Source organism: Solanum dulcamara, chromosome 5 (assembly GCF_947179165.1).
Source record: "Solanum dulcamara chromosome 5, daSolDulc1.2, whole genome shotgun sequence".
NCBI lineage: Eukaryota > Viridiplantae > Streptophyta > Magnoliopsida > Solanales > Solanaceae > Solanum > Solanum dulcamara.
Window position 1 is genome coordinate 73,921,879 of NC_077241.1, and position 24,152 is coordinate 73,946,030.

The window sequence follows — 24,152 nt, forward strand, 5'->3', positions numbered from 1 at the left end:
CATCATCTCTTAAAGCCAGATTTGCTTCAATATTATCATTATTCAAAGGCCTTGCCTCAATATTATTTTTGAACGCCAAGTGTGACTATATCCGAGTATTAGAAGAAGAGGCACCACCTCTATTTGCCTTTCTTTTGAAAGAATTTTGATAAAGTCTTACAAAAATGCTCAGGCGTCCGACATTCATTTTTCCAGTGGCCTTTCATACCACAACGATGACAGTTATTTTTTGAAGGGCCATTTTGAGAACTGATATTGTTCTCCCTTTTATGTTGACCACCACCTCGACGATTATTAAATCGTCTTCTGTCATTGCCACGTTCACGCACATTATTGTGGCCATAATTTTTATTTTGTCTTCTTTCAAACTGGCCATGTGCCTTTACCATATTTACCTCCGATAACGGAGCAGTTCCAGTGGGACGGGCTTCATGATTTTTCATTAAAAGGACATTATGTTGTTCAGCCACCAGAAGGCATGATATCAATTCAAAGTATTTTTTAAAACTCTTTTCACGATATTGCTGCTGTAATATTACATTAGAGGCATGAAAAGTAGTTAGTGTCTTTTCTAACATGTCCTCATCATTTATAGTTTCCCCACATAATTTTAATTGGGAAGTTATTCTAAATACAGCAGAATTATACTCAATTACGGTTTTAAAATCTTGAAACCATAAGTGCATTCACTCATAACGAGCTCTTGGCAATACCGTTGCCCTGAGGTGGTCATACCTCCCTTTTAAGTCTTTCCACAATTCAAGTGGATCTTTCACTGTCAAGTATTCCATTTTTAGGCTTTCATCTAGATGATGACGAAGGAAAATCATAGCCTTTGCTTTATCCTGACTTGATGCTATATTTTCTTCAATTATAGCATCACCAAGACCCTTAGCGGTAAGGTGAATTTCAGTATCAAGTACCAATGACAAATAATTTTTACCAGAAATATCAAGTGCCACAAATTCCAATTTTGACAAGTTTGACATGATGAAAATTAATTTAAAAGTAACAAAGATAACTTAAAAATTAAATTTCTTTAGTAAATATACCTGATATAGAAGTTAATTTTCTGAAAAATTAGAGCTTCGTGCTGATAACGTGTTATAAATTAACTAACTTGACAATTTTATAAAGGAAGAAGAACAAGAGAATATGTATATAGAAAGTATTAATAGACAGAGTAGTAATATAGAGAGAGTAATAGTAATTCTCTTCTTTTATGTGTTTTGTGTGTTTTTACATTGAAGTTTAAGGCTATATTTATAGCCATATTTACAAGTGGAGGAAAATATTAGTGGGCAATTTACCCACTTAAAAAGTAAATGGATTATCCACCATTTTAAGTGGACAACCATTTTACTTGGTTGATAATAGCCAAATTTTAGAGACATGTCTTATATTTTTTAGTTGACACATATAAATTAAATAATTATAACATACTCAATGTAATCTTGCAAATGAGGTCTGAAGAGGTAGGATATACACGGACATTATGTAGTAAGAATGTAAACAATGTAAAGTTTCATTGAAAAATATATAATATAAAGTTAAAAATAATAAAAACTGACTAAAAAACTTAAAAAGTTTATATAAATATTGAAATAGCGTTGCTTTGAATTTGATAAGTTGGTATAATGATATTAAAATAATGTTGAATTACTGATTAGTTTTAGTGCTTGAAATTTGAAGAAGACACCAAAAAATAAATTTGATGTTTTTTATAAACACACAATAATAAATTTTGCATAATGTAGAAGGTTTGACAGTTTGAGAGACTTTAAAATATTCAATAACGAGAGAATAAAAATTGTGAAAGGAGAACAAAAAAGTAAATGTAAGAATAGTAATGTTGGTTCATGATAATCGTCAGAATATAAATGAGGCAACAAAAAATATAGCCACATAAGAAAAAATGCTACAATTAACTAAATACTATTTCTTTGCTCAACTATTACAGCAATTCTTATATTAAATGAGGTAAAAAATTACTATATTTTATACCCAAAAAATTCTTTTCAAATTTATCAATACATTAGATTTTTTTAATAATATATATACTATATATATATATATACTATATATATATATATATATATATATATATATATATACATTTCTGAGAGAAAAAGAGGGCCCCAATTTTAACGAGTGATTTAGTAACCATATGATCTAGACGATCTTACTTTTCTGTTGATATTTTGTATCTTTTTGGCTTCTTTCATAACTAAAATATCTTCACTCGACATATTGGCACTGTGCACATATATGAATGGACAATGGCTTCTGTTTCATCTTTTTCCACTAACGCGTTCTTTTATTGGGTACAAATAACTTGGAAAATACCAATAGCAGACATGCCACGTCGATTACCCCTTATATTCACAATGATTTTTAACTTACATATTACGTTGTTGTATTAACAACAAATTCAATATAATTTGAAAAAGATAGAATATATGTAGACTTAACATTGATCTCTGCAGGAGAAAAGTTATTCTCGATAGACTAACTAACTAGGAAAGTAAGTAAGAAAAAAAGACAGCAAAATAACAATGTACCAAACAAGTACCTCAATCATATACTTAGAGGTACGACAACACTCAACTACCTATTAATCGAGAAATCGGCTACCCCTAATCCTTAATCTCCATTTTTTTCTAAATAAGGTTATGTTCTCAATTAAAGTAAACGACATAATCTTTGACTGATTGAATAATTTGACTGAAACAAAAATTTGTCGACTTGGTGTAATAAAAATGGTTGTTTATATGTGTCACCACGTCAAGTAGAGGACAGACTTTGAAAGAGTTAATGAACTTTGACACTATTTTTTAAACATTCTAAATAGAGCCCACCACCAGACTTGTATCCTTCATACACTTCAAACCTTTAGGGATCTTGCTATTATAAATACACATTGCCTACATCTTCAATTATCAGAACAAATCATCATACATATATTCTATCATCAAAAACTACATATTCTGCTTAACCATTTTCTATTATCAAAGCAGAAACAAGAAATGACTTTAACACTTCAATCATCAATTTCTTTTATCAATTTAAAAGAAATCAAAGGTGTTAAAACACCTGATTTCTTAGGAATGGTTTCTTTTGCACAAACCAAGCCATTTTGTCGGCTAGTCGCAAAAAGTTCGATGCAAGAAGCTCAACTCTCCCATGAGAGAATCATGGAAGTAAGGAAAAATGAGAAAAGAGAGAAGCTACATGAGCTAACACCTAATCACAGCAATAGCAGTACAAGGGTACCTGTTTTTGTGATGCTTCCACTTGACACCATAACTATGGGGGGGAACTTGAACAGGCCACGAGCGATGAATGCGAGTTTGATGGCCTTGAAAAGTTCTGGAGCTGAAGGGGTGATGGTGGATGCTTGGTGGGGATTGGTGGAGAAAGATGGACCTTTGAAGTATAATTGGGAAGGATATGCTGAACTTGTAAAGATGTGTCAAGAACATGGCTTGAAGCTTCAAGTTGTCATGTCTTTTCATCAGTGTGGAGGAAATGTTGGAGACTCTTGCAGGTACTAATAGAAAACTCTTTCGAACAATTGTTTTGTACCTTGCTATTTTACTGTCTTATTTTCTTACAATCCCGCATCGACTACTCTCTTCCCCATAAAGGAACGGGTAAGGTATGCGTATATGCTACCCTTTCCAAACTCCACTTCTGGAATTATACTGGGTATGTTGTTATTGTATTAGTACACCACTATTTGCATAGATTCATGAATTATCTACTTGAGTTCTGATGAACTAGGAATATTTATCCTTTTCAGTTCTTATAATTCCAAATCACAACATTAGTAAGGCACTTCATGTCTTGTTAGTACTGTTTCTTAAATCTTTCAAAGGAAAAATATCCAGTGGACCTATAGATCTCAGCTTTCTTCCAGTTTTAAATGCTAATAATGTTAAAAAGTGAAAAATATACATGGCCAAACAGGCACGATGCTTTGACCAAAGACCTGTTGTGCTAAAATCTTAAGTACTAATAGTTCATAGCTCAGAGGGAATAATTCAAGTGGAATTAGAATTTCTTCTTACATCTATGATTCTCAGTTCTAGAAGAAATCAAACTGTCTCTAAGAACTGTTACGAATTTTGCAGTATTCCTCTACCTCCATGGGTACTTGAAGAAATCAGCAAGAATCCTGACCTTGTCTACACAGATAGATCAGGCCGGAGAAATCCTGAGTATATATCCTTAGGTTGTGATATGTTACCAGTACTCAAAGGAAGAACACCCATTCAAGTATACTCCGACTATATGAGGAGCTTCAGAGAAAGATTCAACGATTACTTGGGAAACGTCATAGTGGTAAGATTTCTGCTTAACAATCACATGTCCTATGTTATTACTTTAGTAGTACACTTCCTATTAATTCACCATACCTTAAAGCAACATCAACTGAAAACTCCAAGTATAAGCTTTAGAAATTAGAACACACACAAATGGGAATGGGTTAGTCGGAAACTGAAGCTGCTAATTAATGTAAAAAGAGAATAGTGGGAATGACATTCTGTTTTCTGCTACAGGAAATTCAAGTGGGAATGGGTCCTTGTGGAGAGCTAAGATATCCAGCCTATCCAGAAAGCAATGGTACATGGAGGTTTCCAGGAATCGGTGAATTCCAATGCTATGACAAGGTAACTACTTGCATCTATGGCTTGAAAAAAGTAGGAAGACCTTCAGATGCTGGGAAAAAAAAACTAACGTCTTTTTCTTTCAATGCAGTACATGAGAGCTTCATTGACAGCAGCCGCCATGGCAGCTGGAAAGGATGACTGGGGCCAGGGAGGGCCTCATGACTCTGGGCAGTACAACCAGTTTCCCGAGGATACTGGATTTTTCCGAAGGGATGGAACATGGAACAGTGAATATGGACAGTTCTTCCTAGAATGGTATTCAGGAAAGCTACTGGTGCATGGTGACAGAATCCTGGCAGCAGGAGAAAGTATATACCAAGGAACTGGGGCTAAACTATCTGGAAAGGTAGCTGGGATTCATTGGCATTACAATACTAGATCACATGCTGCAGAGTTAACATCAGGATATTATAATACAAGGCACAGAGACGGCTATCTACCTATAGCATGTATGTTAGCGAAACATCATGTTGTACTTAACTTTACATGTATGGAAATGAGGGATGGTGAACAGCCCCAGAGTGCAAACTGCTCACCAGAAGGCTTAGTTCGACAAGTTAAAACTGCAGCGAGAACTGCTGAAATAGAACTTGCTGGAGAAAATGCTCTAGAGAGATATGATGGAGGAGCATACTCTCAAGTTTTGGCAACAAGCATGTCAGATTCTGGAAATGGATTGAGTGCATTTACATTCTTGAGAATGAACAAACGGTTGTTTGAGCCAGAAAACTGGCGGAATCTAGTGCAATTCGTGAAGAGCATGTCGGAAGGAGGTCGAAATGCTAGCCTTCCAGAGTGTAACTCAAGCAGGACAGACCTCCTTGTAAGATTTATCAAAAAGAGTCATTCTAAGAAAGCTACAGAGGTTGCAGTAGTGTAAAGATGCGGATCTGTATACATGTAATATAGAAAGCTACAGAGGTTGCAGTAGTGTAAAGATGCCGATCTGTATACATGTAATATAGTTATCCCATCGTAGATTAGCAGAGAAAAGTGGCACGTACTAAAGTGTCATACTCATAGCACCTAAAAGAGTCCACAAGAATTTGAGTTTGCATCTGAAATTAAACTATAGAATACAAGAAAAAGATTCCAAGTATGCCAATCTTTGCCACCCCGGTTCGGAGGTGTGTAGCTCTGGGTCATAATAAAGGAGCTAATAATAATACTTCCTACAGATGCATTTTCCTGTTAATATTTACACTTTCTTCAAGATATTAATTATCAACAAGCAACATACTTGAATGATAAACATATTGCTAGCCCAATGGATATTTCAAGTAGAGAAGATCACAGTATCTCACTACCCTATTCATTGTAGATAATCATCTGATGAAACCACCGATGCTGACAGATTAAAACATATCAGCACTATGGTGATAATTTCAGGCTTTTGAGCCTCGGAATTATTTTTGACCTCTTAGCATTACTTGTTCAACCATGTTTAAGAATATTTGACAGTTTATAAAACAAAGGTCACAGCTTAGAGATATTTGTCACACATATTATCTTCTCAGCCATGATAAAAATGTCATGATCTTAAGAGCTTATATAACAAAGAAAAAAGTACAAAATGTTTGCCTATCATGACTTTTCCTCCCATCGAAAAAAAATTATGGACTGCCATTTGTTGTACTTCTTAACTGAAGTTAGCTTGGTCAATAGGTGTATACGGAAAAAGGCACTTACAGAGACAAAATCCAAAGAAACTGAAATAAAGTCCAAGTTTCCCGGATGCAAAAGCTATTGACACAATTTTACAAGATCTTTCGAGATTGTACCTTTCACCCTTACAAGAGGAACGCTAACAATGTCAACATCCCATGAAAGACAAATACCACTCAGGATAAATCTACGATGGAAAGATCCCAGTACATGTAAAAACCAGTATATCAGAGTCTTCACCTTCTTAATCAAACTAGATTTACAAGACCCCCTCCCAACCTCAGCACACACAAAAAAAAATAACCCATTCCAAAAGTTTTATAGAACTAGAATAGTGACCAAAATACTACTATTAACATAAAACTTCCAGATAGAATTTCTACTGCAGAATTACAATAGTTCCATGGAATTGGCAAAATAAGCCAGTAAGTAAGAATTAACATTCAATATCCAACACAATTATACTACCTTCTCAACGAAGAACATCATTATACAGAGTTCTTTTTCAATTGTAAAGGTGATTTAGTCATCATGAACAAGGAAGTAAATTTCCAGCAGAAGAACAAGAAAAACATGAAATCTGAATTGTCGTCACGATCTCAAAGAGCTTTTTACCGACGTCTATGTACCTTCAGTTGTCTCAGCGTCAACAAGAAATGAGGCATCATTCTCTACTGTCGTCCAAACTCACATCATCTTACTTTCCTTAGCACCTGCAAATTTGAAGATAAAGATTTAAAAAGGATTGCTTTTACGAAAATTGGCAAGATTAGTTCTGGTGAAGAAATGTGATAGAAATCGCTTTTGACGTGGCTTCTTCATTTTTTTAGAATAAAACAAATTGAGAATCGTGGCTGGTTCATTTTGTTAAAGTATCAACTATCAACTACTGGGGATTAAAGTAAAGACTGCGCAAAGGCAATAATGACATGCAATTCAAGTACTCATGAACTCTGAAAGCTTTCAGTTCATCCCTAGTTGAATTATAGTTGCAACTGATTAAAAGAGGACAGGATATCCTCAGTATACAGGAAGGCAGAGAAAGTCGCCACCAAGCCTTTGGTCAAAGTGCAAGATGTGTGGTTTAGGTGCACATCATGAGTTCAAAACCTTCTACATATAGAAGACTGTAATTCTAAGTGGAGAAGAGCAGAGGGTCAAAGAAATTACCATGTTGGCCCTCATGGATTTCTTGGTTATAAAAGAAAGGCAAAGAAAACCATAGCAGCTAGTATGCTCCAGTATTCTTCTTGCACTGCAATTATTCCATGTTTCCTCTGACATTTCCACCAAAATCTCTAGAAAGCACTTTTTCCAACTTTTCAGGGTGATAATTAACTAAATAATTTTTTAACTTCAGAAACCGAAGATAGCAAGATCAATATCTTTCCTTTTCCTATGTCTTAGTTAAGTGAACTTCTGTAAGAGTACAGACCAATAGACCATGCCATGTATCAAAGTCCTGCTCATAAATAGAGCTAATAAACCTAAGACAAGAAAATAAAAATAGAAAAAAGATTGCCCCTCTCGCAAATCCTTAAAGAGAATTTGTATAAACTAATTAAGTGTTTTGTTTGGCTTAACTTATTTGAAACAGCTTATATAAGCTGAAAACTGCTTATAAGTTGAAAAGAATAAGTTGGGGTAGCATAACTTGTTTTTTTGGGCTTATAAGCTGAAAATACAAACTGTTTTAGATAAGCTAAGTCAAACAGATCCAATTATTTTTTGGGGTTTATTTTAAGCACAAAATGGCTTTAAATTGGCCGGTCAAACACTCAAAAAAATGGAAAACAGCTTATAAGCAACTTATAAGTCAATCCAAACGGGCTCTAAATCACAAGATGCTCTAAATTCAATAAGAAAAAATAGTAAATTTTATTTGCATTTGTTTCAAAAAACCAATTATCTTCCTAAATTTTATAAAATCTCTTACCTTTTTTATAAGGTAAGTTATAAAATCTCTTACTTAACCTATAAAATTTCCGAAGCATAAATAACCAAAATGGGCAATGTTCTCTTAGTATCATCTATCAATACAAGCATCCCTAAAGCACAATGTCATATTCAAATAGTAAATTTTATTTGCATTTGTTTCAAAAAACCAATTATCTTCCTAAATTTTATAAAATCTCTTAACTTTTTTTATAAGGTAAGTTATAAAATCTCTTACAACAACAACAACCCAGTGAAATTCCACAACATGGGGTCTGAGGAGGGTAGAATGTACGCAGACCTTACTCCTACCAAGGTAGGACGGCTGTTTCCTGGAGACCCTCGGCTCAGTAAAAGCATAAATGCATAAATGCATAAAAAAAATGTTAGATAAGAATTTCCGAAGCATAAATAACCAAAATGGACAATGTTCTCTTAGTATCATCTATCAATAGAAGCATCCCTAAAGCACAATGTCATATTCAAAGTAACAAAATTGTAACAACAATTTTTACATAGCCCATAAAAGCATCATAAACTAGTAATAACCATGTTGTGACAGAAGAACACACCAAGTAGAATCATGTCTATTCATCACATGTCCACATACTACTACTGATAGTAAAAGAAAGAACGGCATTCATATCTTAACCTTTTCCCAGGATTCATCATTACGCAGCTAAGTGTTATGACCTGTCACTTGATCTTGAAGAAAGAGGAAGAACCTAGAGTCTTGGAGAGGTTTATAGAAGACTCTAGATTCTTGTAGAATATGACAGAGAAGTCTTGGAAGACATAGAGTTTTCTAGAATTCTCTAGAGTGTGTAGAGAATTCTAGAGTAGGGACTTCTTTGTAAATATGAAAGGGCTTGTATAGCAATTTTTATTTACACTTAAGCCCCTTAGGAGTAGTATAAATAGAGGGGGCATTCATTTGTAACAACCCACCAAAAATCAAACATTCTTCATAATAGTTCTCTTGTCTTTCTTATAATCTAGCGTTCCCTTAGCGATCTAGTCTCAAAGGCTTAGTTGAGCTTGCAAGATCGTGAAAGATTCGTAAGTAAGTTGTCAAGTGTCACACGGAGGTCTTAGTTAAAGTCTAAGTCTGTGACATAAGGCTTCTAGCATATTGCAGTCAAATCCAATTAATAGAATACATCTAAGTAAGCCTAAAGTTACATTACATCTATACTAATTTGTTTGGCACTATTCATCTTCAAGTTAACAAAATGGTTACAACAATTTCTCTATAGCCCGTACATGCATCGTAAACTAGTAATGATCGTGTTGTGACAGAAGCACACACCAAAGTAGAACCATATCTATTCATCACATTTCCACATACTACCACTGAAAGTAAATGAAATAACGGCATTCATATCTTAATTAACCTTTTCCCAAGATTCATCATTGGGCAGCTAAGGCTTCTAGCACATTGCAGTCAAATCTAATTAACATAATACATCTAAGTAAGCCTAAAGTTTTATCACATCTATACCAATTCGTTTGGCACTAGTTACTAACCGGAAGTTAACATTCTTAGTATTGACCATCTTAATTCCAAAAATACGTCACATTTGTATAATTAGAAACAATTTGCCTTTAAAAATCTCATTTTTATCCTTAATGAAATGATATATCACACAAATGGTCAAGGATCGTCTTAGACCACATATTTCTAAAGTGATATATTTTCTTTGAGTACTTATCAAAGGGGGGTAAGGTTAGAGAATACCATTGGAATTGCGAAGATCTTCAATCAAACCTCCTAGCTCCTTCCGAGCAGATTCTCTCCCAAACATGAACCCATACCTTAAAAAAGTAAAAAAATCGTAGATCCAAACAAAACCCACTTGTTAGATTCTCTTTTTGATGACATTAAACCGTTTATTTAACAGAAAATGAGCTGAAAAAAACGTTTCTTTAACATAAAGAAAGATACGTATAGAGTTGATTAATTACCAGCCAGAAACAGCAGAAAATACACCTGAAACTGCAATTGTCTGGAGGAGAGTGAACCTCTTCTGCATATTTATTTATCGAATTAATATGAATGTCTTCTTCTCCGGCAAGATCAATTTTTTTGTATGGGGTTTTAAGAACTGGGTTTAACGCAGATTTCAAGATTCATGAAGGACCAGAAAAGAAATAGTTTTTCGTAAACTTAAGTCCAACTACTTTCTGTTTTTTCTCTATCAATACCCTTATTTTCTTTTTGTTTTGGGGATTGGGAGTGAGGAATGAGACTTTTTTTTTTTCATTAAGGAAGATTTTTAACAATTTATTTGTTCTAATTTAAGGAAAAAGAAATATTAGCTCGACTTGATTATCATTTTTTTTTCTAAATACGAGGGGGTTGCCTTTGGACGATTAAGGATATATTCATAATTTTATTTTTGAGTCTCTTTTATAATATTTTTTGTACATTTGCATTTTCACGTACGTGTTTTGACACTCACGAAAAAGAATCCACGCGTTGTATGTTGGACCTTACTATATGCTCTGTTTTCCAAATTATTACTTTCATACTCTATTAAAAAAATCTCTTTCATTTTGTAAAATATTAAACGCGTGGTCCGACATTCAACGCGTGAAATTTATTCTATGGGTATGAAAGCACGTGGAAATTCAAGCGTAAAAGAATAGAAAAAGAATTTTAAATAGGACCCAAAAAATAGAAAGAAGAAAATTACGAATATACCGGTCCAAAGACAAATCCCTCTTATTTGGAATGATGATGATAGAAGTATATTTAATTGTTGTTTGTAATTTTATTCATCTCTATTTGAAAATTTATGTAGCTGCAAGTGACATACAAGTGCGGCTTTGTGGCAAACCATTCCAACCAAACTTTATTGAATAGGGAATACAAGTGTCTGTATGATTTCTACTTTATTTTATAAATATTAATTGGCAACTTATCGTGAACAGAGGCAGACCCAGCATGTGTATCCAGGGGTTCATCGGAATCCCCTTCGACGAAAGATTATACTATTTATATATGATTAAAATAATTTTTTATGTATAAATAGTAGATGTCGAACCCCCTTCGACTAGTTTGTGTGTCTACTTTTTTAGATTTTGAACCCCCTTATTAAAAATTTTAATTCCGCCACTGATCGTGAACATATAAAATAAGTGCATGAATACTCGTCTGAGGACATATGATCTTACGACATAAGTAAAATGATAAATGATGCCAAGAAAATGATAAAATTAAAGATGAAGATGCAAGAACATTTAAATGAGTGTTTTTTTGTGGGTTCTTCGTGTCAGTATCGTAGTTGAGGTAAAATAGTCAAGGTGAAGGTTCAATTGTGGTATTTATTTTAGAATGAAGTGAGTAAGTTATTACGATGGTGAATAATCTAGAGCAATGATGTATCATTTCGCATAGTTCAAAGAAAAATATGACCATTTTACTTTGTAAAATAATAAATCATGTTTTGAAAAGACTTTTACCTTAATGAATAAAAGCTACTCAACCAGTCTTGTAATTGCATAGGTATATATATTTAACTCAACTATTACCCAATAATAAAGAAAGATCATTTCATAAAGTTTAATGACAAATTTGGACCTTTTATCATCTTTGTTGTCTTAATGTATCATGACAATGAATATTCTATTTACTTTATCTTTTCAATTATATTGGTACTCTTTTCTTCTTACTTAGTCGCAAAAACTGAATAATATCTTTTTATATTTAGTATTATTTAATTTATAATATTTTTTATTTTATTTTTAATGAAAGGATTTATAAGTTATAACAAAAAAAAATATTTATGACTAATTATTTTATATTATAATATCTTTCTTAAATAATATTTTATTTTTAAAATTATATTCACTTAAATTTCATTACATAAATTATGCCAGAAGGAGTAATGTTTTTGTTGGTGCATCAAACAAGTTAAAGAAACATAGGATCCTTTTCCGTTGACTTCTATACAAAAACAATGAAATTATAGTTATTTGCAAATTTGCATGATAGAAACATAAACCCCAACCAAAAAGCTACGTTCACTTGGGGAAAAAAATCACAATGAAGGTACTACTATATAATATTCAAAAGGCTTAATAAATAAGCAGCTCCTTAAATTTTTATGTTTTTTTCGTTTAAATATCGCAATAAGACCTCTTTCTTATTCGACGTTTTAACCTTAAGAAATTTATATCTATTTGACATAAAATGACAATCAGTTCAAAAATAAAAATGTGTGTATCTCAAACGCAAGTACATAATAAATGTACCAATGAAATAATAAAAGGTGGCGATATCCATTTTTAAAAATTCTATTTAAATAATTCATTTTAAAAAATAAATAAATTAACCCCCCTCCCTTCTTCTTCATCAACCCTATTTCCCCTTCCACCGACGTCGTCAACAGCGCCAGCACCGGTGCCACCAGAAAACCATCGCCCCTACCTCTGTCTTCTTCTCCATCTAATTTTATCCCTTTGACCGGTGTCGATAATACATCATTACCGCTCACCCAAGCTAAATACTCATTCCTCTTTCATTCTAATAGCATCAAAATTCTTGTTCATTGCCTTCATCTTCTTCCCAATAGTAATAATTTGTCACAATTACTAAAAATAATAACAATTTTTTATTAAAAAAGAATCAATTTATATTTTTTTCTCGCAATAAATTAAGCTTTAATAAAATATTTGAGATTTAGTAAAAAGAAGAAAATACCAAAAAAGAAGTGGAGATGGTAAAAGAACGAGACGGGGGGGGCGGGGGAATAGAGATGATGGCTCAGGAAGAGGACTGCCTTCTTTTTTTTTTCTTTTTCTTTTGCTATTTTTTTAAAATTAATTTAGGTATATAAGTTGGAGAAAAAAAAAAGAAAATATATTATTTTTAATTGTTTTACGCGCTTAGGGTGAAACATATATATTTTTGCCATGTCAGCATTTTGTGTCTAATAGGAATGAATTTTGAACTAATAAGGTGTTCATTAGGTACAAAAATAAATTAAGATATCTAAGTAAATATGCGGACAATTTTAAGATGCCGGATATGAGTTTTGCCTATTCAAAATGGATTCTATAAAGATTAGACAATAAATGGCCATGACAAGTATTTGATGCTTTCGATCATAAATTTATATGGTTTTTATTTTCATATCCCAATTAATATGATTTTTTTTAGTTGATTTATAAAAAGAAAGATACATTTTTTATATTTAATAATAACAATTTAATTTTAACATATATATTTTATTCTTAATGAAATGATTTATAACCATATAAATATCTGTAACTTATTTTAGACCACAAATTTGAAAAGTTTTTTTTATTTTTTTTAAAAACCTTATGTTAAATCAGAAACGAAAAATTTCTAATTATTTATCGATTTTTTTAAATTTAAACAGTTGGATATGTGACTATTTTTTTTTAAAATTTCCCATCCGATGTTTGAAGTCCGCATTAAAGCTTTGACTAAATTCAAATCGCGCACTATAACAATTTTTTTTTTATTTTTCAATTTTCCATCCAATATACAAAACTCATACAACTCTGACTAAATTTAAATAGTGCAATATAAAATTAATTTGAAAGTAATACTCTCGACCTAATTTTCAGTTACTGAAAATCCGAAAAAAGTAAACGCATGGTGGACCCCACCAATCATTTTCAGACAGCCCCTAATTGAACTGCCTAAAACATCGGTTAACATTACTATTACAATTGCTAATTACTAATCTTTGACTAATTAATAATTACCAAAAAAAAACCTTCTTCAAAAACCCCTCCAAAACGCTCAAGCTTTTAAATTCTCAAAATATTTGCCGAAAAATATAAAAATATTGAATAAAATGCCTGCAAAATCACGAGCACAGCTCATACATGGTGGTCTTCTCCTTCTCATTTCTTCTCTGTAAAATAATCAAAAATAAAAAAAAAATCAAATCCTACAATCTCAACTTTCATCAGATCCATAATCAGATCCGATAATTTTCCTTTTTTAATTTTTTTTTTGCTCCGATTTGAATCTGCATTGTGTGATAATAGAATTTGGGATAACGGAAAGTTTCAAATTCGTGAAATTTTCCGATCTGATCATTGATTCGGTTGTTTTTGCGATGTTTTGAGTTGTATTTTTTGGTGTTTTGAGGATCGGCATTGTTTGTGTTTATCGTGATTTTGTTGCCAACGTTGAGGAATGGCTTCATTGTCTGGCCTTAGCGAGGAGCTTGGGGAAATCGAGGGACAAATTTCGGATATTTTTCGAGTGCTTTCGTAAGCAATTTTTGTTGTCCTTCTCCTATTTCAGTAAAATATGTATCATAAGTGTTCATTTTCATTGATGTGGTTGCTTTATTTTTTCTGTTTGGGTATTTGTATTGTGTTTTAGAAATGGGTTTCAGAAATTGGAGAAGATTAAGGATTCGAATAGGCAGAGCAGGCAGTTGGAGGAGCTAACAGGAAAGATGCGAGACTGTAAGAGGTATTCATTGCAGGTCCCCTTTAGTGATTTATCAATGTGTTAAATTTTGCAATCTGCATTTGCATTTACTGAAGTATAGAAAATGGTGAAGAAAGTTTTGATCTTTTGCTTTCAATTAAGGATTTTAGACAGAGAAATTGTCAATAAAGGTGCTTACTTGCAAATGATACTACAATAATAACAACAACTAGTACGCCTCCATTCTGAAGTAGTTGGGGTTGGCTGTATGAGTCCTTCGTATTCATTTTACTTCAATATTGTGAAAACTTATCATTCATTGACTAGTTTTATTCTACCCTGTCAAACCTCCGAACCATCCTTTATTTGAGCAGGCGTTGAATGGGCAATGTAAGCTAATACAAGATGCTGAGATCAAGGTGGAGTTGACTGCAGTTCAAATTGTATCTAAATGATACATAGTTTGAACTTAAGAAGAAACAAAAATACCTGTCAGGAATTGTCACGTTCCAGTAAATGGCAAAGTAATGTAGTTTAATACTGTCTGCCACTAACTGACGAGCCACGAGGGTTTTAGTTGATGTAGGAAGATCTCCTTGTAATCTCTTGGATAAAAATGGAACAGAATCTAACTTTTGCAAATCCCTATAAGACTTTTCAGAATTCTGATTAGCAGTGTTGTCAAAGGGCCGCTTTAAGCGCGCTTAAGCCCTGAAGCGAGGCTCAAAACGTGTTTAGCGCTTCGCCTTGCTTTATGTGCACTTCAGTGTGGTCATCAAGGTTCTAAGGCAAACTTTTCCTTGCCAATGAGCCTCTTTTGAAGAAGTGACACTAAACAATAGATATTCCACTTTATCATATCTTTTTTTCAATTTCTTTGGTCATATATTTGTCATTCATGTTTATAATTATTGGTCTTGGACTAAACATATATATTTATATCTTTTTCTCCCTTTGCGCCTTTTTTTTTTATTAAAACCCACACTTTATTTGCACTCTGCTTTTAAAGCCCCAATGGAACTTAGAGCTTTTTTGCGCTTTACGCCTTTGATAACACTGCTGATTAGTGAGATCAAGATGAAGTTGTGTCATGTTAACAAACTGTCTCAGTTGATCATCAATGAGATGCTAAATAATTACGATTCCTTTTTCAGTACTCAGAGGAAAACAAATACAGTATTTTGCATAAACTTCCTGCTTAAGAGCTTAGCATTTTAAGATGTAAATCAGGTTGGTTATAGAATGCCAAACTATATTACTTGTAAGTTTGGATCATATAGCTAGGTTTGGAACGTGGGAATTGCAGATGAAAGGAAAAGTGGTTACCCGTGGTGTATTTCTGCAATTGGATGCTAAGGAATTAGTCAGGAAGAGTACCCAAGGGTCAATAAGGTGTGTGCAAACCTTGGAGACTAGAGTTCATATCTCCTGATAGATAAAAACAATATGTGATTCCTTCTCATTTGCCTAAGCCTAAGTGAAAAAAGTTATCCGATACCTGTATTGGTGGAAGTGACGATAGTTGAGGTGTGCACAAGTTGTCCTAGATGCTACCTTTATATATAAAGAAATTAGTCAGGAAAATTTAAGGAAACTGGTGAAGGAAACATTCTTGTTTATAGGAAAAGATCCACAGAAAACGTGTGAGAAAACAACAGATAAAAGTCGGCTCTCACAAACGAATCCGAACCAGAAGTTTTGTCTATCTACGTTTTCTCATTTACCATTTTCATCTCCAAAGTGTAGCTAATTATGCTCTGAGCCTCTGACAGATATGACCTTAGCAAAGAATATTGATTGGCAACCATAATCAATTTTCAATCTCTCCACAACAAGAATAGTGATCCTCAATTTCCTGGTTATTTTTGTTTGAAGGGGAGCCTTGGAGCAACAATAAAGTTGTCTCTGTGTGACCTATAGGTCATGGGTTCAAACCGTGGAATCAACCATTGATGCTTGCATCAGGGTAAACTGCCTACATCACACCCTTAGAGCTGTGACCCTTCCCCTGATCTTGTGTGAACATGGGATGCTTAATGCGCTGGGCTTCCCTTATGTTTGATGCCACCAGGGCTTCCCTTCTGTTTGATGCCCATCACTGGTTAGCGTTATGTTCTCGAGACATCCCAAATGGTTGAAGAAACATAAAATTGTTGGATTTGATTTACTTTCCATTTTCTTGTTTTTTAATTATGAAGGTAAGTCTTGGAGCAACGGTAAAGTTGTCTCCGTGTGATCTATAGGTCACGGGTTCGAGTCGTGGAAGCAGCCACTAATGCTTGCAATTAGGGTAGGTTGTCTATATCACATCTTTGGGGTGCGGCCTTTCCCTGGACCCTACTAATGCGGGATGCTTTGTTCCCCGCGCTGCCCTTTTCCTTGTCTTGTTTTTTTCCTCAAAGTTTTGAGATCCAAATGGAACAAAAAAGTGTTAAAGAGTTTCTAGTGTGTACTTGGTATCCTTGTGGTCAATTTGGATTATGACAAGCATGCACGAGTGATTTGGAGTACTATTAGTTGCTTTCTCCCTTTATTTTCCTTGAAAAATGAACTATATGGATATACAACAATGCACTGACAGATAATTAATTGGACATGCAATGATGACTAATTACTTTGACAGGCTTATCAAGGAGTTTGACAGAGAAGTAAAGGATTTGGAATATAAAAGTGACGCAGATACCACCAAGATGCTGAATGAGAAAAAACAATCAATGGTCAGGTTCATTGGGAAGCTTTTCTATATTGTTGATGCCACAATGAATGGATCTGCTTTTTTCTGAACTGATCTTGTCTTTTCTCATCTTCCTGTGCAGATCAAAGAGTTGAACTCTTATGTTGCTCTGAAGAAACAGTAAGTATTTATTGGGTAGCTTTACACATTTTCTACTTCATTTTATTAGTCCGTTGATTTTTGAACTGCTTTACTTTTCTTTAAGATTCATCAATCAAAATATATGCTTTCTTCAAATATCTTGGCACAGAGAGATTATACTTCTTTTGTTCCAGAGTGAGTTGTTTGTTAGCACCTTTACAATATTACAAGTCTTCTCTTTCCCGCCATGAAGCTGACTTTCATATTTTATATTGTTAGCTTTGCCTTGTGGAAATTGAAAGGTCCCTTCTACTTCCCCAAGAAGTCTTATAGCAGTCCCTTATATACAGGACATCTTGATTGGATGTTAAGACTGTAATACTGGGGAAAGTGGCTGCAACACTTTAAACAGTATTTCCTTGAATGTGCCTGCAAGGCTACAAAAATGAATTTTCTTCCCTCAAGACGCGATGCCCACAAATGAACCTAGGAATATGCAGCAGAGTTAGAATCATTAAATTTAACAACTGATAAGAACATAGTATGTCACTTGTATATTCACATGAGGTTCCTTACTTGGACATAGTACAAGGTTCAGCTTATTTATGAGTTATTCAAACTCAATATACTCCTTAGATTGTGATACTAGTTGAGAAAATTGACAATAACTTCTGTTTCAAGACTTGGATTATTCATGTTAATAGTTAGTCTTCTGGGTAGCTGAATTTGGTGAAGGCCTAGAGGATGGAAATAAGCATAGAGGTCTAAGAATATAGTTTTTATTGCTAAGTATTACTACTCATTACTCAATGCTGGTTAAAATATTAAGATTAAGGGTGTGTTTGTATGTAGGAAAATGGTTTTCCTAGAAAATATTTTCTTGGAAAACAAGTGGGTTTCTTAATTATTTTCCAATATTTGGTATGTAAACAAAAAAACTATTATTTCAAGAGCATTTATATGTAATACAACAAAACACTACGAGAGTGGGATGGGTGGGAAGTGGGGGTTTGGTGGGTGGGGAAGAGACAATAAACTTGGAATGTCACTTATGGAACTTGTTTTCACTACTTTCACCGGGAAAGTCATTTTTATCAAACTTGTTTTCCTAGAGTTTTGACCAGCCAAACATGGAAAAAACGGAATGAAAATGTTTTCCTCCATACCAGACACCCTTAGACAGCGTTTTTCCTTTGGTGAACACACAGAAGTAGCACTTATGTTTTTTTGTTGATAAAGTGAACTTGAACTTATGTTTGTATCAGATGAACATGACAACCCCAACTTTTTGGTTTTATTGTATATTCTTTCTCTTATTGTTCTGTATTGTAGACTTAATTCTTATGTCTGCCATTCTCTAGATACGCAAGCAATATTGAGAACAAGCGAGTAGATCTTTTTGAGGGTCCTAGTGAAGGGTTTGCTGAAGAGAATGGCTTGCTAGCTTCAAGTAAGCATATCTTTCACTTTTGCATTTTAAATTTTATTCATCCTTCATTTATCTTATCGTTCTGTACTTTTGTGCTGCATTTTGAGTTTTGACATATATAATGCTTTCCTTTGGACTGATATACGATGCATTTCTTCTTGGCTCTCATATGGTGATTAGTAGCCCTATCTTTTTTTATAGTTCTCACTTGTTTCTCAGCTGAAGAGCTGGTTTTGAGGTTTCTTTTCTGTCATTTTGTTGGTTGAGTGGGGTAGTGAAAGCTGCCGTTGAAAGAATACCAGTTCTTGCTGGTAGGGTCTGGTTGAGATTGATACACAATTTAGAAGGTTGCCTTGCATGATTCCAAATTATAACAAGTGTCTTTCTACAATTGCTGAAAATGTCTCATAACTTAAACTATTAGAAAGGAAATTCTTCCATGTGCATTATAATTGGGCTTATGGTTGGTGTCAGAATTAAAGTTATACAGACAATTCTTATCACTTTCTAAGATACAAAATGAAAGTTATTGGCACCTCATCTTCCTCAACATTAAACCAATTTACGATTTAACCTTCACTTTTTGAATTGCCGCAAGTCAAATTGCATAGCGTTGATCAGAAGACTCTAATTTAATCAAAGAGGCATCCTCTATATATGTGATATTTGTATGGGGAGCACAATTAAATGCCAAAGCTAATGGAATGAAAAGTATGGTCAAGAGGGATGTGATTCAGAGTGACATTCTTTTGTCTGGTTCAGATGTCCGGAACTGTTTAAGCCAAATCTGAAAGTAGAGACTAGGTTGCTGTGTATGTTGTCGCGATTCAATCTGATATATTAATAACTTATTTTTTTTACATACATATGCACGTATACATACACTCACATTTATGTACATATACATACATAAAGACGTTTAGAACGGAGCAATTCTGATTCTCTTGAATCTTTGACACAACAGTTCAAGCTAATCATCTTATATAACAGGAGTTCATTTGTCCCTCTCAAGTGAATGAAACTCTTTTGCTGGCAAATACATGACTTTTTTGATAACTTGCAATGGAACTTTGACCTCATTGATTTTTGATTCTTCCCTTATGTTTTGAAATATTTTCAAAGCAATTGTTCCTCTATAACTTTCTGAGTGCTGATATAACATCGCAGATATGAGCAATCAACAGTTGATGGATCAAGGAAATAGGATGATGGATGAGACAGATGAGGCCATTGAGAGGTCAAAAAAGGTTGGCATATCATTAATGTGTTTTTTGTATTGCTAAGAAAAATCTCAAACCTTGTCACCAGTTGGTTCATGATGATTTGAGTTGCTCTTCCCACCGTTTCCAAACTAACAAATTATATGATAAAGAAATGAACACGGTTATGGTCCTTGCTAAAAATGCATCAGTACCTTTAAGATGAGAAACATTTTACTTCTTTTCATTTTATTTCCATTTTTCAGTTTTGGGAATTGCTGTTTCTTTGGAGATATTTGATAGTGTCTTGGGAGTTCTAATCATGACTGAGTTGGAGCTGGCTTGTTCTGTATTTGGTAAAGTGCAAATTCCTTTTGGGATTAAAGTTGGTAAAAAATAGGACAGTCTAGATTCATTTCACTCAAATTGGGAACTCAGTGTGGAACTTAGCCGAGATTTGGTTTGATACAGAAAAAAGGGCATCGCCTCTAACATCTTTTTTAACTCATTGCAATGTCATACTTTATGGAATGCTATCATTTGCTTTTTCTGTGAATGTTTTGGATTAATGGATTCCCAAGCTAAGGTTGACTATAATATTGATTCAGTATCAATTATAGTCAAAGGAGGAGTAAATGAAATCTGGATCCAACGAAAAACAGTATTTTTCCCTTTTATTTTTATAAATTTAGGTTAAGAACATTACAGTTATTCGCTCCAATTTCTAAAGGTTCCGAAAGACCGAAACAACAACAACATACCAGTTTAATCCCACAAGTGGGGTTTGGGGAGGTGTGTAACACGCAACCTTACTCCCCTACCTTGTGAATGTAGAGAGACTTTTTCCGATAGATCTTCAACTCAAGCAAAGCATAATAAAATCAAGTATGGAAAAGAAGATATAGTAGTGAATGCTGAACATAACGGAGAAAAACATCAGTGCTTCTTTATTATGAAAATAAATGTCTAGCAACAAAAGTGGGAAATAGCAAATTAGAATCAATTAATATTTGAGTAAGACTGTTATAGAGGGGTAATTTTACAAAGAGTATACTATCATAATGATGGATGTTGTTGTTACAAGTAAAATGTTGTTATAGAGGTTCCGAAACAAAGGTTCAACATTCATCATTAGGATTTGAAACCACTAAAATGAGTAATGAACTTTTATGGTACCTTAGGCAGTAGATTAAATAGAGAACGTTCCTTTCGTGCATAATGCTCATTGGTATTAGCCTATTAGGAGCTAGTTAAAGCAGGGCATATGATGCCATTTGAGAAGAGTGTCCTGTGAACTAGGGTTTTTTGACTTGCTTCATTGTTCTGTAGAATGGCTTTTACATGCTCTTTTTTCACAGGTGGTTCATGAAACTGTAAATGTTGGAACCGAGACTGCTGCAGCACTGAAGGCACAGGTATATTATTAGGAGAAAACTGACATGTTTCAGATGCAAGACTGTGATTTTATATTCAGTTGTTACCCTTGCTTTGTCCTATGTTTTATATTTTCCTGCTTACCCAGACTGAACAAATGAGCCGGATAGTCAATGAACTAGACTCAATCCATTTTTCAATAAAGAAGGCTACACAGTTGGTCAAGGAACTCGGTAGGCAGGTCAATTTCTAAATCGTACTCTCTCTCTTTCATTACCTTTTCTTTTTGTGTCATCTTGTGAGTTGTGACACTAAATAAGATCCTTCTTTAGGTTGCAACTGATCGTTGTATTATGGCCTTGCTCTTTCTGATTGTGGTTGGGGTCATAACAATCATTATTGTGAAGGTCAGATGTCTTTCCCCTTCTTGTGTAGTGTTACCAAATGCATTTGTTTTTCATGCCCTTCAACGTTCCTCATGTTAGAGTCTACTTGGATTGACTTATTTTAAGTGCTTTTAAGCCAAAATAGCTTTTAAGTACTTTTGAAGTGTTTGACTAATTTTGAAAAAGTGCTTATAAGTACTTGGTTTTAAGCTAAAATGATAAAAACAAGCCAAAAGCCGATCGAAACAGGCTCTTAGTATTATTTATCAAATATTATGTTTTCGCATAGTAAACTATATCTGAGCATCAGTTTGGATTTCATCAATTGTACTTCGTTTTTGCAACACTGTAGTGATCTTGCACTTGACAATGTTAGTACAATACTGGCAATTACGTTTTTTGCTTGATTTTTCTATGCACCCATCTAGCACTTCATGGCACAATTTCTTGTACCTTTTAACCATAAAGCTACGCCTACTAACTGTCATTGTAGGTACTTCGGCACATAAACTATAGTCTGTAGGATATGAAGTATCAATCATAGCATAATTAAACTTCTAGTTTTCCCAAAAAAAGTCTGTTGCTAGTTATCCTAACGAAGGCTTTTGTTATATCTAATTTTGATTGGGAGTACATGTATGTAATTTTATCCAATGTTAGTGCTGCATTTTATGAATGTTTACTAGCTAGTCCAATTATGAAGTACTGTATAGTAAAAATCACAGTAGCACATGGGAAAGTGCAGCGCAAGGTGGGTAGCTGATCTTTGAATAGGAAATATCTGATTATAATGGAAATTCTGATGTATAGTTTTATGTTAGCAACTTGCATTTCCATTACGTTGTCATGAATGCAGCATTACCATTTGTTTGTTAGTGGTGTGAGCCTGAAGGGTCTTTATTAAAGATATGACTCACCTTTAGTCCCAGTTGGTAGCAGCAATGATATTGATAGAAATTAAAGGCGTCAGTTTATAGAGACATAAGAATTGGAGATGTACCATTTGATGGAACCCAATGTTCACTTCTTCATAAGGCTTGATCATGTTTTGCCCCTTTTGATGTAAAGTTATCATTGGTATTTGGTGCAATAACATATCTTGAGGCTAACACTACTTTAATATATGGATTTGCAGATTGTAAATCCGCACAACAAAGACATCCGGGACATCCCTGGATTAGCCCCTCCAGCACCTAGTCGACGATTACTTGCTTATCCTTACTGAAATCTCGAAGCCAACCATATTCACAAGGGTAATGCATTATTTACTTCCCGGCGGATTTACTTGGTTTTTGACTTAAGAACAGAGAGTGGTCTGAGCACACGAGCAAGGCAAGGGGTGAAGGAGAAATACCTGGTTCAAAAAAGAAGAGTCTCCCTTCTTCTCTTTGGTAATGATAGTTTTCCATTCTTTGTAATGTTTAATGGGATAGATTTATATGATATTTGTTTGTATGATTATTATCTCTAATTCTATGGAGGAAAATTTGATCTACACAAAGCTTTGGCACTGGTTGATTTGTGCATAGACCAGTATTGTATAATAGCATCATTAATCTTTATTATACTAATGAACCTCTTTTAGTTATTCTTCAATTATTCCAACAAGTTGATGCTAATCGCTAGCAAGATATTTTTTGAGTTACCCTTTGCACTTATTTTTTTAAAATCTTCTTTAATTTTGCATCAAGTAAGGATTTAATAATATTTACTGTTGTCTCTTGGTAACTTGTCCCCTGTAATGTTAATATTTTGTAGATTCTCCACTGTATTTTCTTTCCTCCCACAAAGCCTTGGTGGAAAATAATTTGAATTTATTAGGCCTTGTTCAATGTTTTCCAATTTAGTGTGTTAGTCAAATTAGAATAGTTCTGCGTTATTGCTTTTTTATCCTTTATTGTGATCAATCACCGAAATGTTATCTTTGTAAAGTGGAAATTTTGACAATACATATTCACAACAATGATTGCTACAACCCCAACCAAGTCATGGTGGTGTTTTCCAATTCGAATTTCGAATTTATCGTGAGTTTAGATATAAAATCTTTAAATTTTTAAAAATAAAATTTATTTATTTGGAAAATACGTAAAAAAAACACTATAAGTTATAATAATTAACAATTTAAAATATATAAAAGACATGAAAAATTTGTTTGACTCTTGAGATCAAATACATAAACTGAGATGAAGGGGGGGGGGGGTACTTTTCTATAGTATTATCATAGTACTGCATTTTCAGCTATTTAAATCCATTTA

At 33.7% G+C, this 24,152-nt stretch overlaps 3 protein-coding genes across 3 annotated transcripts; 2 read left to right on the plus strand and 1 right to left on the minus strand.

Moving 5' to 3' along the window:
• Positions 1 to 2,873: 2,873 nt before the first annotated feature.
• LOC129889759 (beta-amylase 3, chloroplastic-like) lies at positions 2,874 to 5,850 on the plus strand. The gene is made up of 4 exons (XM_055965187.1): positions 2,874 to 3,547; positions 4,134 to 4,344; positions 4,563 to 4,673; positions 4,762 to 5,850. Exons 1-4 carry the CDS (start codon positions 3,027 to 3,029, stop codon positions 5,551 to 5,553), a joined length of 1,635 nt encoding a protein of 544 aa, XP_055821162.1. The 5' UTR covers positions 2,874 to 3,026; the 3' UTR covers positions 5,554 to 5,850.
• Positions 5,851 to 6,685: 835 nt separating this feature from the next.
• LOC129889760 (uncharacterized) lies at positions 6,686 to 10,392 on the minus strand. Its single transcript, XM_055965188.1, has 3 exons — positions 10,239 to 10,392; positions 10,012 to 10,088; positions 6,686 to 7,051 (listed from the first exon to the last, which is right to left on the minus strand). Exons 1-3 carry the CDS (start codon positions 10,304 to 10,306, stop codon positions 7,026 to 7,028), a joined length of 171 nt encoding a protein of 56 aa, XP_055821163.1. The 5' UTR covers positions 10,307 to 10,392; the 3' UTR covers positions 6,686 to 7,025.
• A 3,686-nt stretch (positions 10,393 to 14,078) lies between these two features.
• Positions 14,079 to 23,493, plus strand: LOC129889762 (novel plant SNARE 11). Its single transcript, XM_055965189.1, has 10 exons — positions 14,079 to 14,528; positions 14,644 to 14,736; positions 17,318 to 17,411; positions 17,511 to 17,548; positions 18,871 to 18,959; positions 20,106 to 20,185; positions 21,496 to 21,552; positions 21,660 to 21,752; positions 21,844 to 21,918; positions 23,033 to 23,493. The coding sequence occupies exons 1-10, from the start codon at positions 14,452 to 14,454 to the stop codon at positions 23,120 to 23,122; spliced, it is 786 nt and encodes a 261-aa protein (XP_055821164.1). The 5' UTR covers positions 14,079 to 14,451; the 3' UTR covers positions 23,123 to 23,493.
• Positions 23,494 to 24,152: the final 659 nt, after the last annotated feature.

What these genes read in the sequence shown, in the direction of transcription:
- LOC129889759 (XM_055965187.1), top strand. Translation starts at nt 3,027, where the DNA reads ATGACTTTAACACTTCAATCATCAATTTCTTTTATCAATTTAAAAGAA. An exon ending in ACTTGGGAAACGTCATAGTG is followed by an intron (nt 4,345 to 4,562) that starts GTAAGATTTCTG and finishes TTTCTGCTACAG; the next exon opens with GAAATTCAAGTGGGAATGGG. An exon ending in AATTCCAATGCTATGACAAG is followed by an intron (nt 4,674 to 4,761) that starts GTAACTACTTGC and finishes CTTTCAATGCAG; the next exon opens with TACATGAGAGCTTCATTGAC.
- LOC129889760 (XM_055965188.1), bottom strand. Translation starts at nt 10,306, where the DNA reads ATGCAGAAGAGGTTCACTCTCCTCCAGACAATTGCAGTTTCAGGTGTA. An exon ending in TTTTCTGCTGTTTCTGGCTG is followed by an intron (nt 10,089 to 10,238) that starts GTAATTAATCAA and finishes TACTTTTTTAAG; the next exon opens with GTATGGGTTCATGTTTGGGA. An exon ending in AGATCTTCGCAATTCCAATG is followed by an intron (nt 7,052 to 10,011) that starts GTATTCTCTAAC and finishes TCAAATTTGCAG; the next exon opens with GTGCTAAGGAAAGTAAGATG.
- LOC129889762 (XM_055965189.1), top strand. Translation starts at nt 14,452, where the DNA reads ATGGCTTCATTGTCTGGCCTTAGCGAGGAGCTTGGGGAAATCGAGGGA. An exon ending in GATATTTTTCGAGTGCTTTC is followed by an intron (nt 14,529 to 14,643) that starts GTAAGCAATTTT and finishes ATTGTGTTTTAG; the next exon opens with AAATGGGTTTCAGAAATTGG. An exon ending in ATGAGAAAAAACAATCAATG is followed by an intron (nt 17,412 to 17,510) that starts GTCAGGTTCATT and finishes CTTCCTGTGCAG; the next exon opens with ATCAAAGAGTTGAACTCTTA.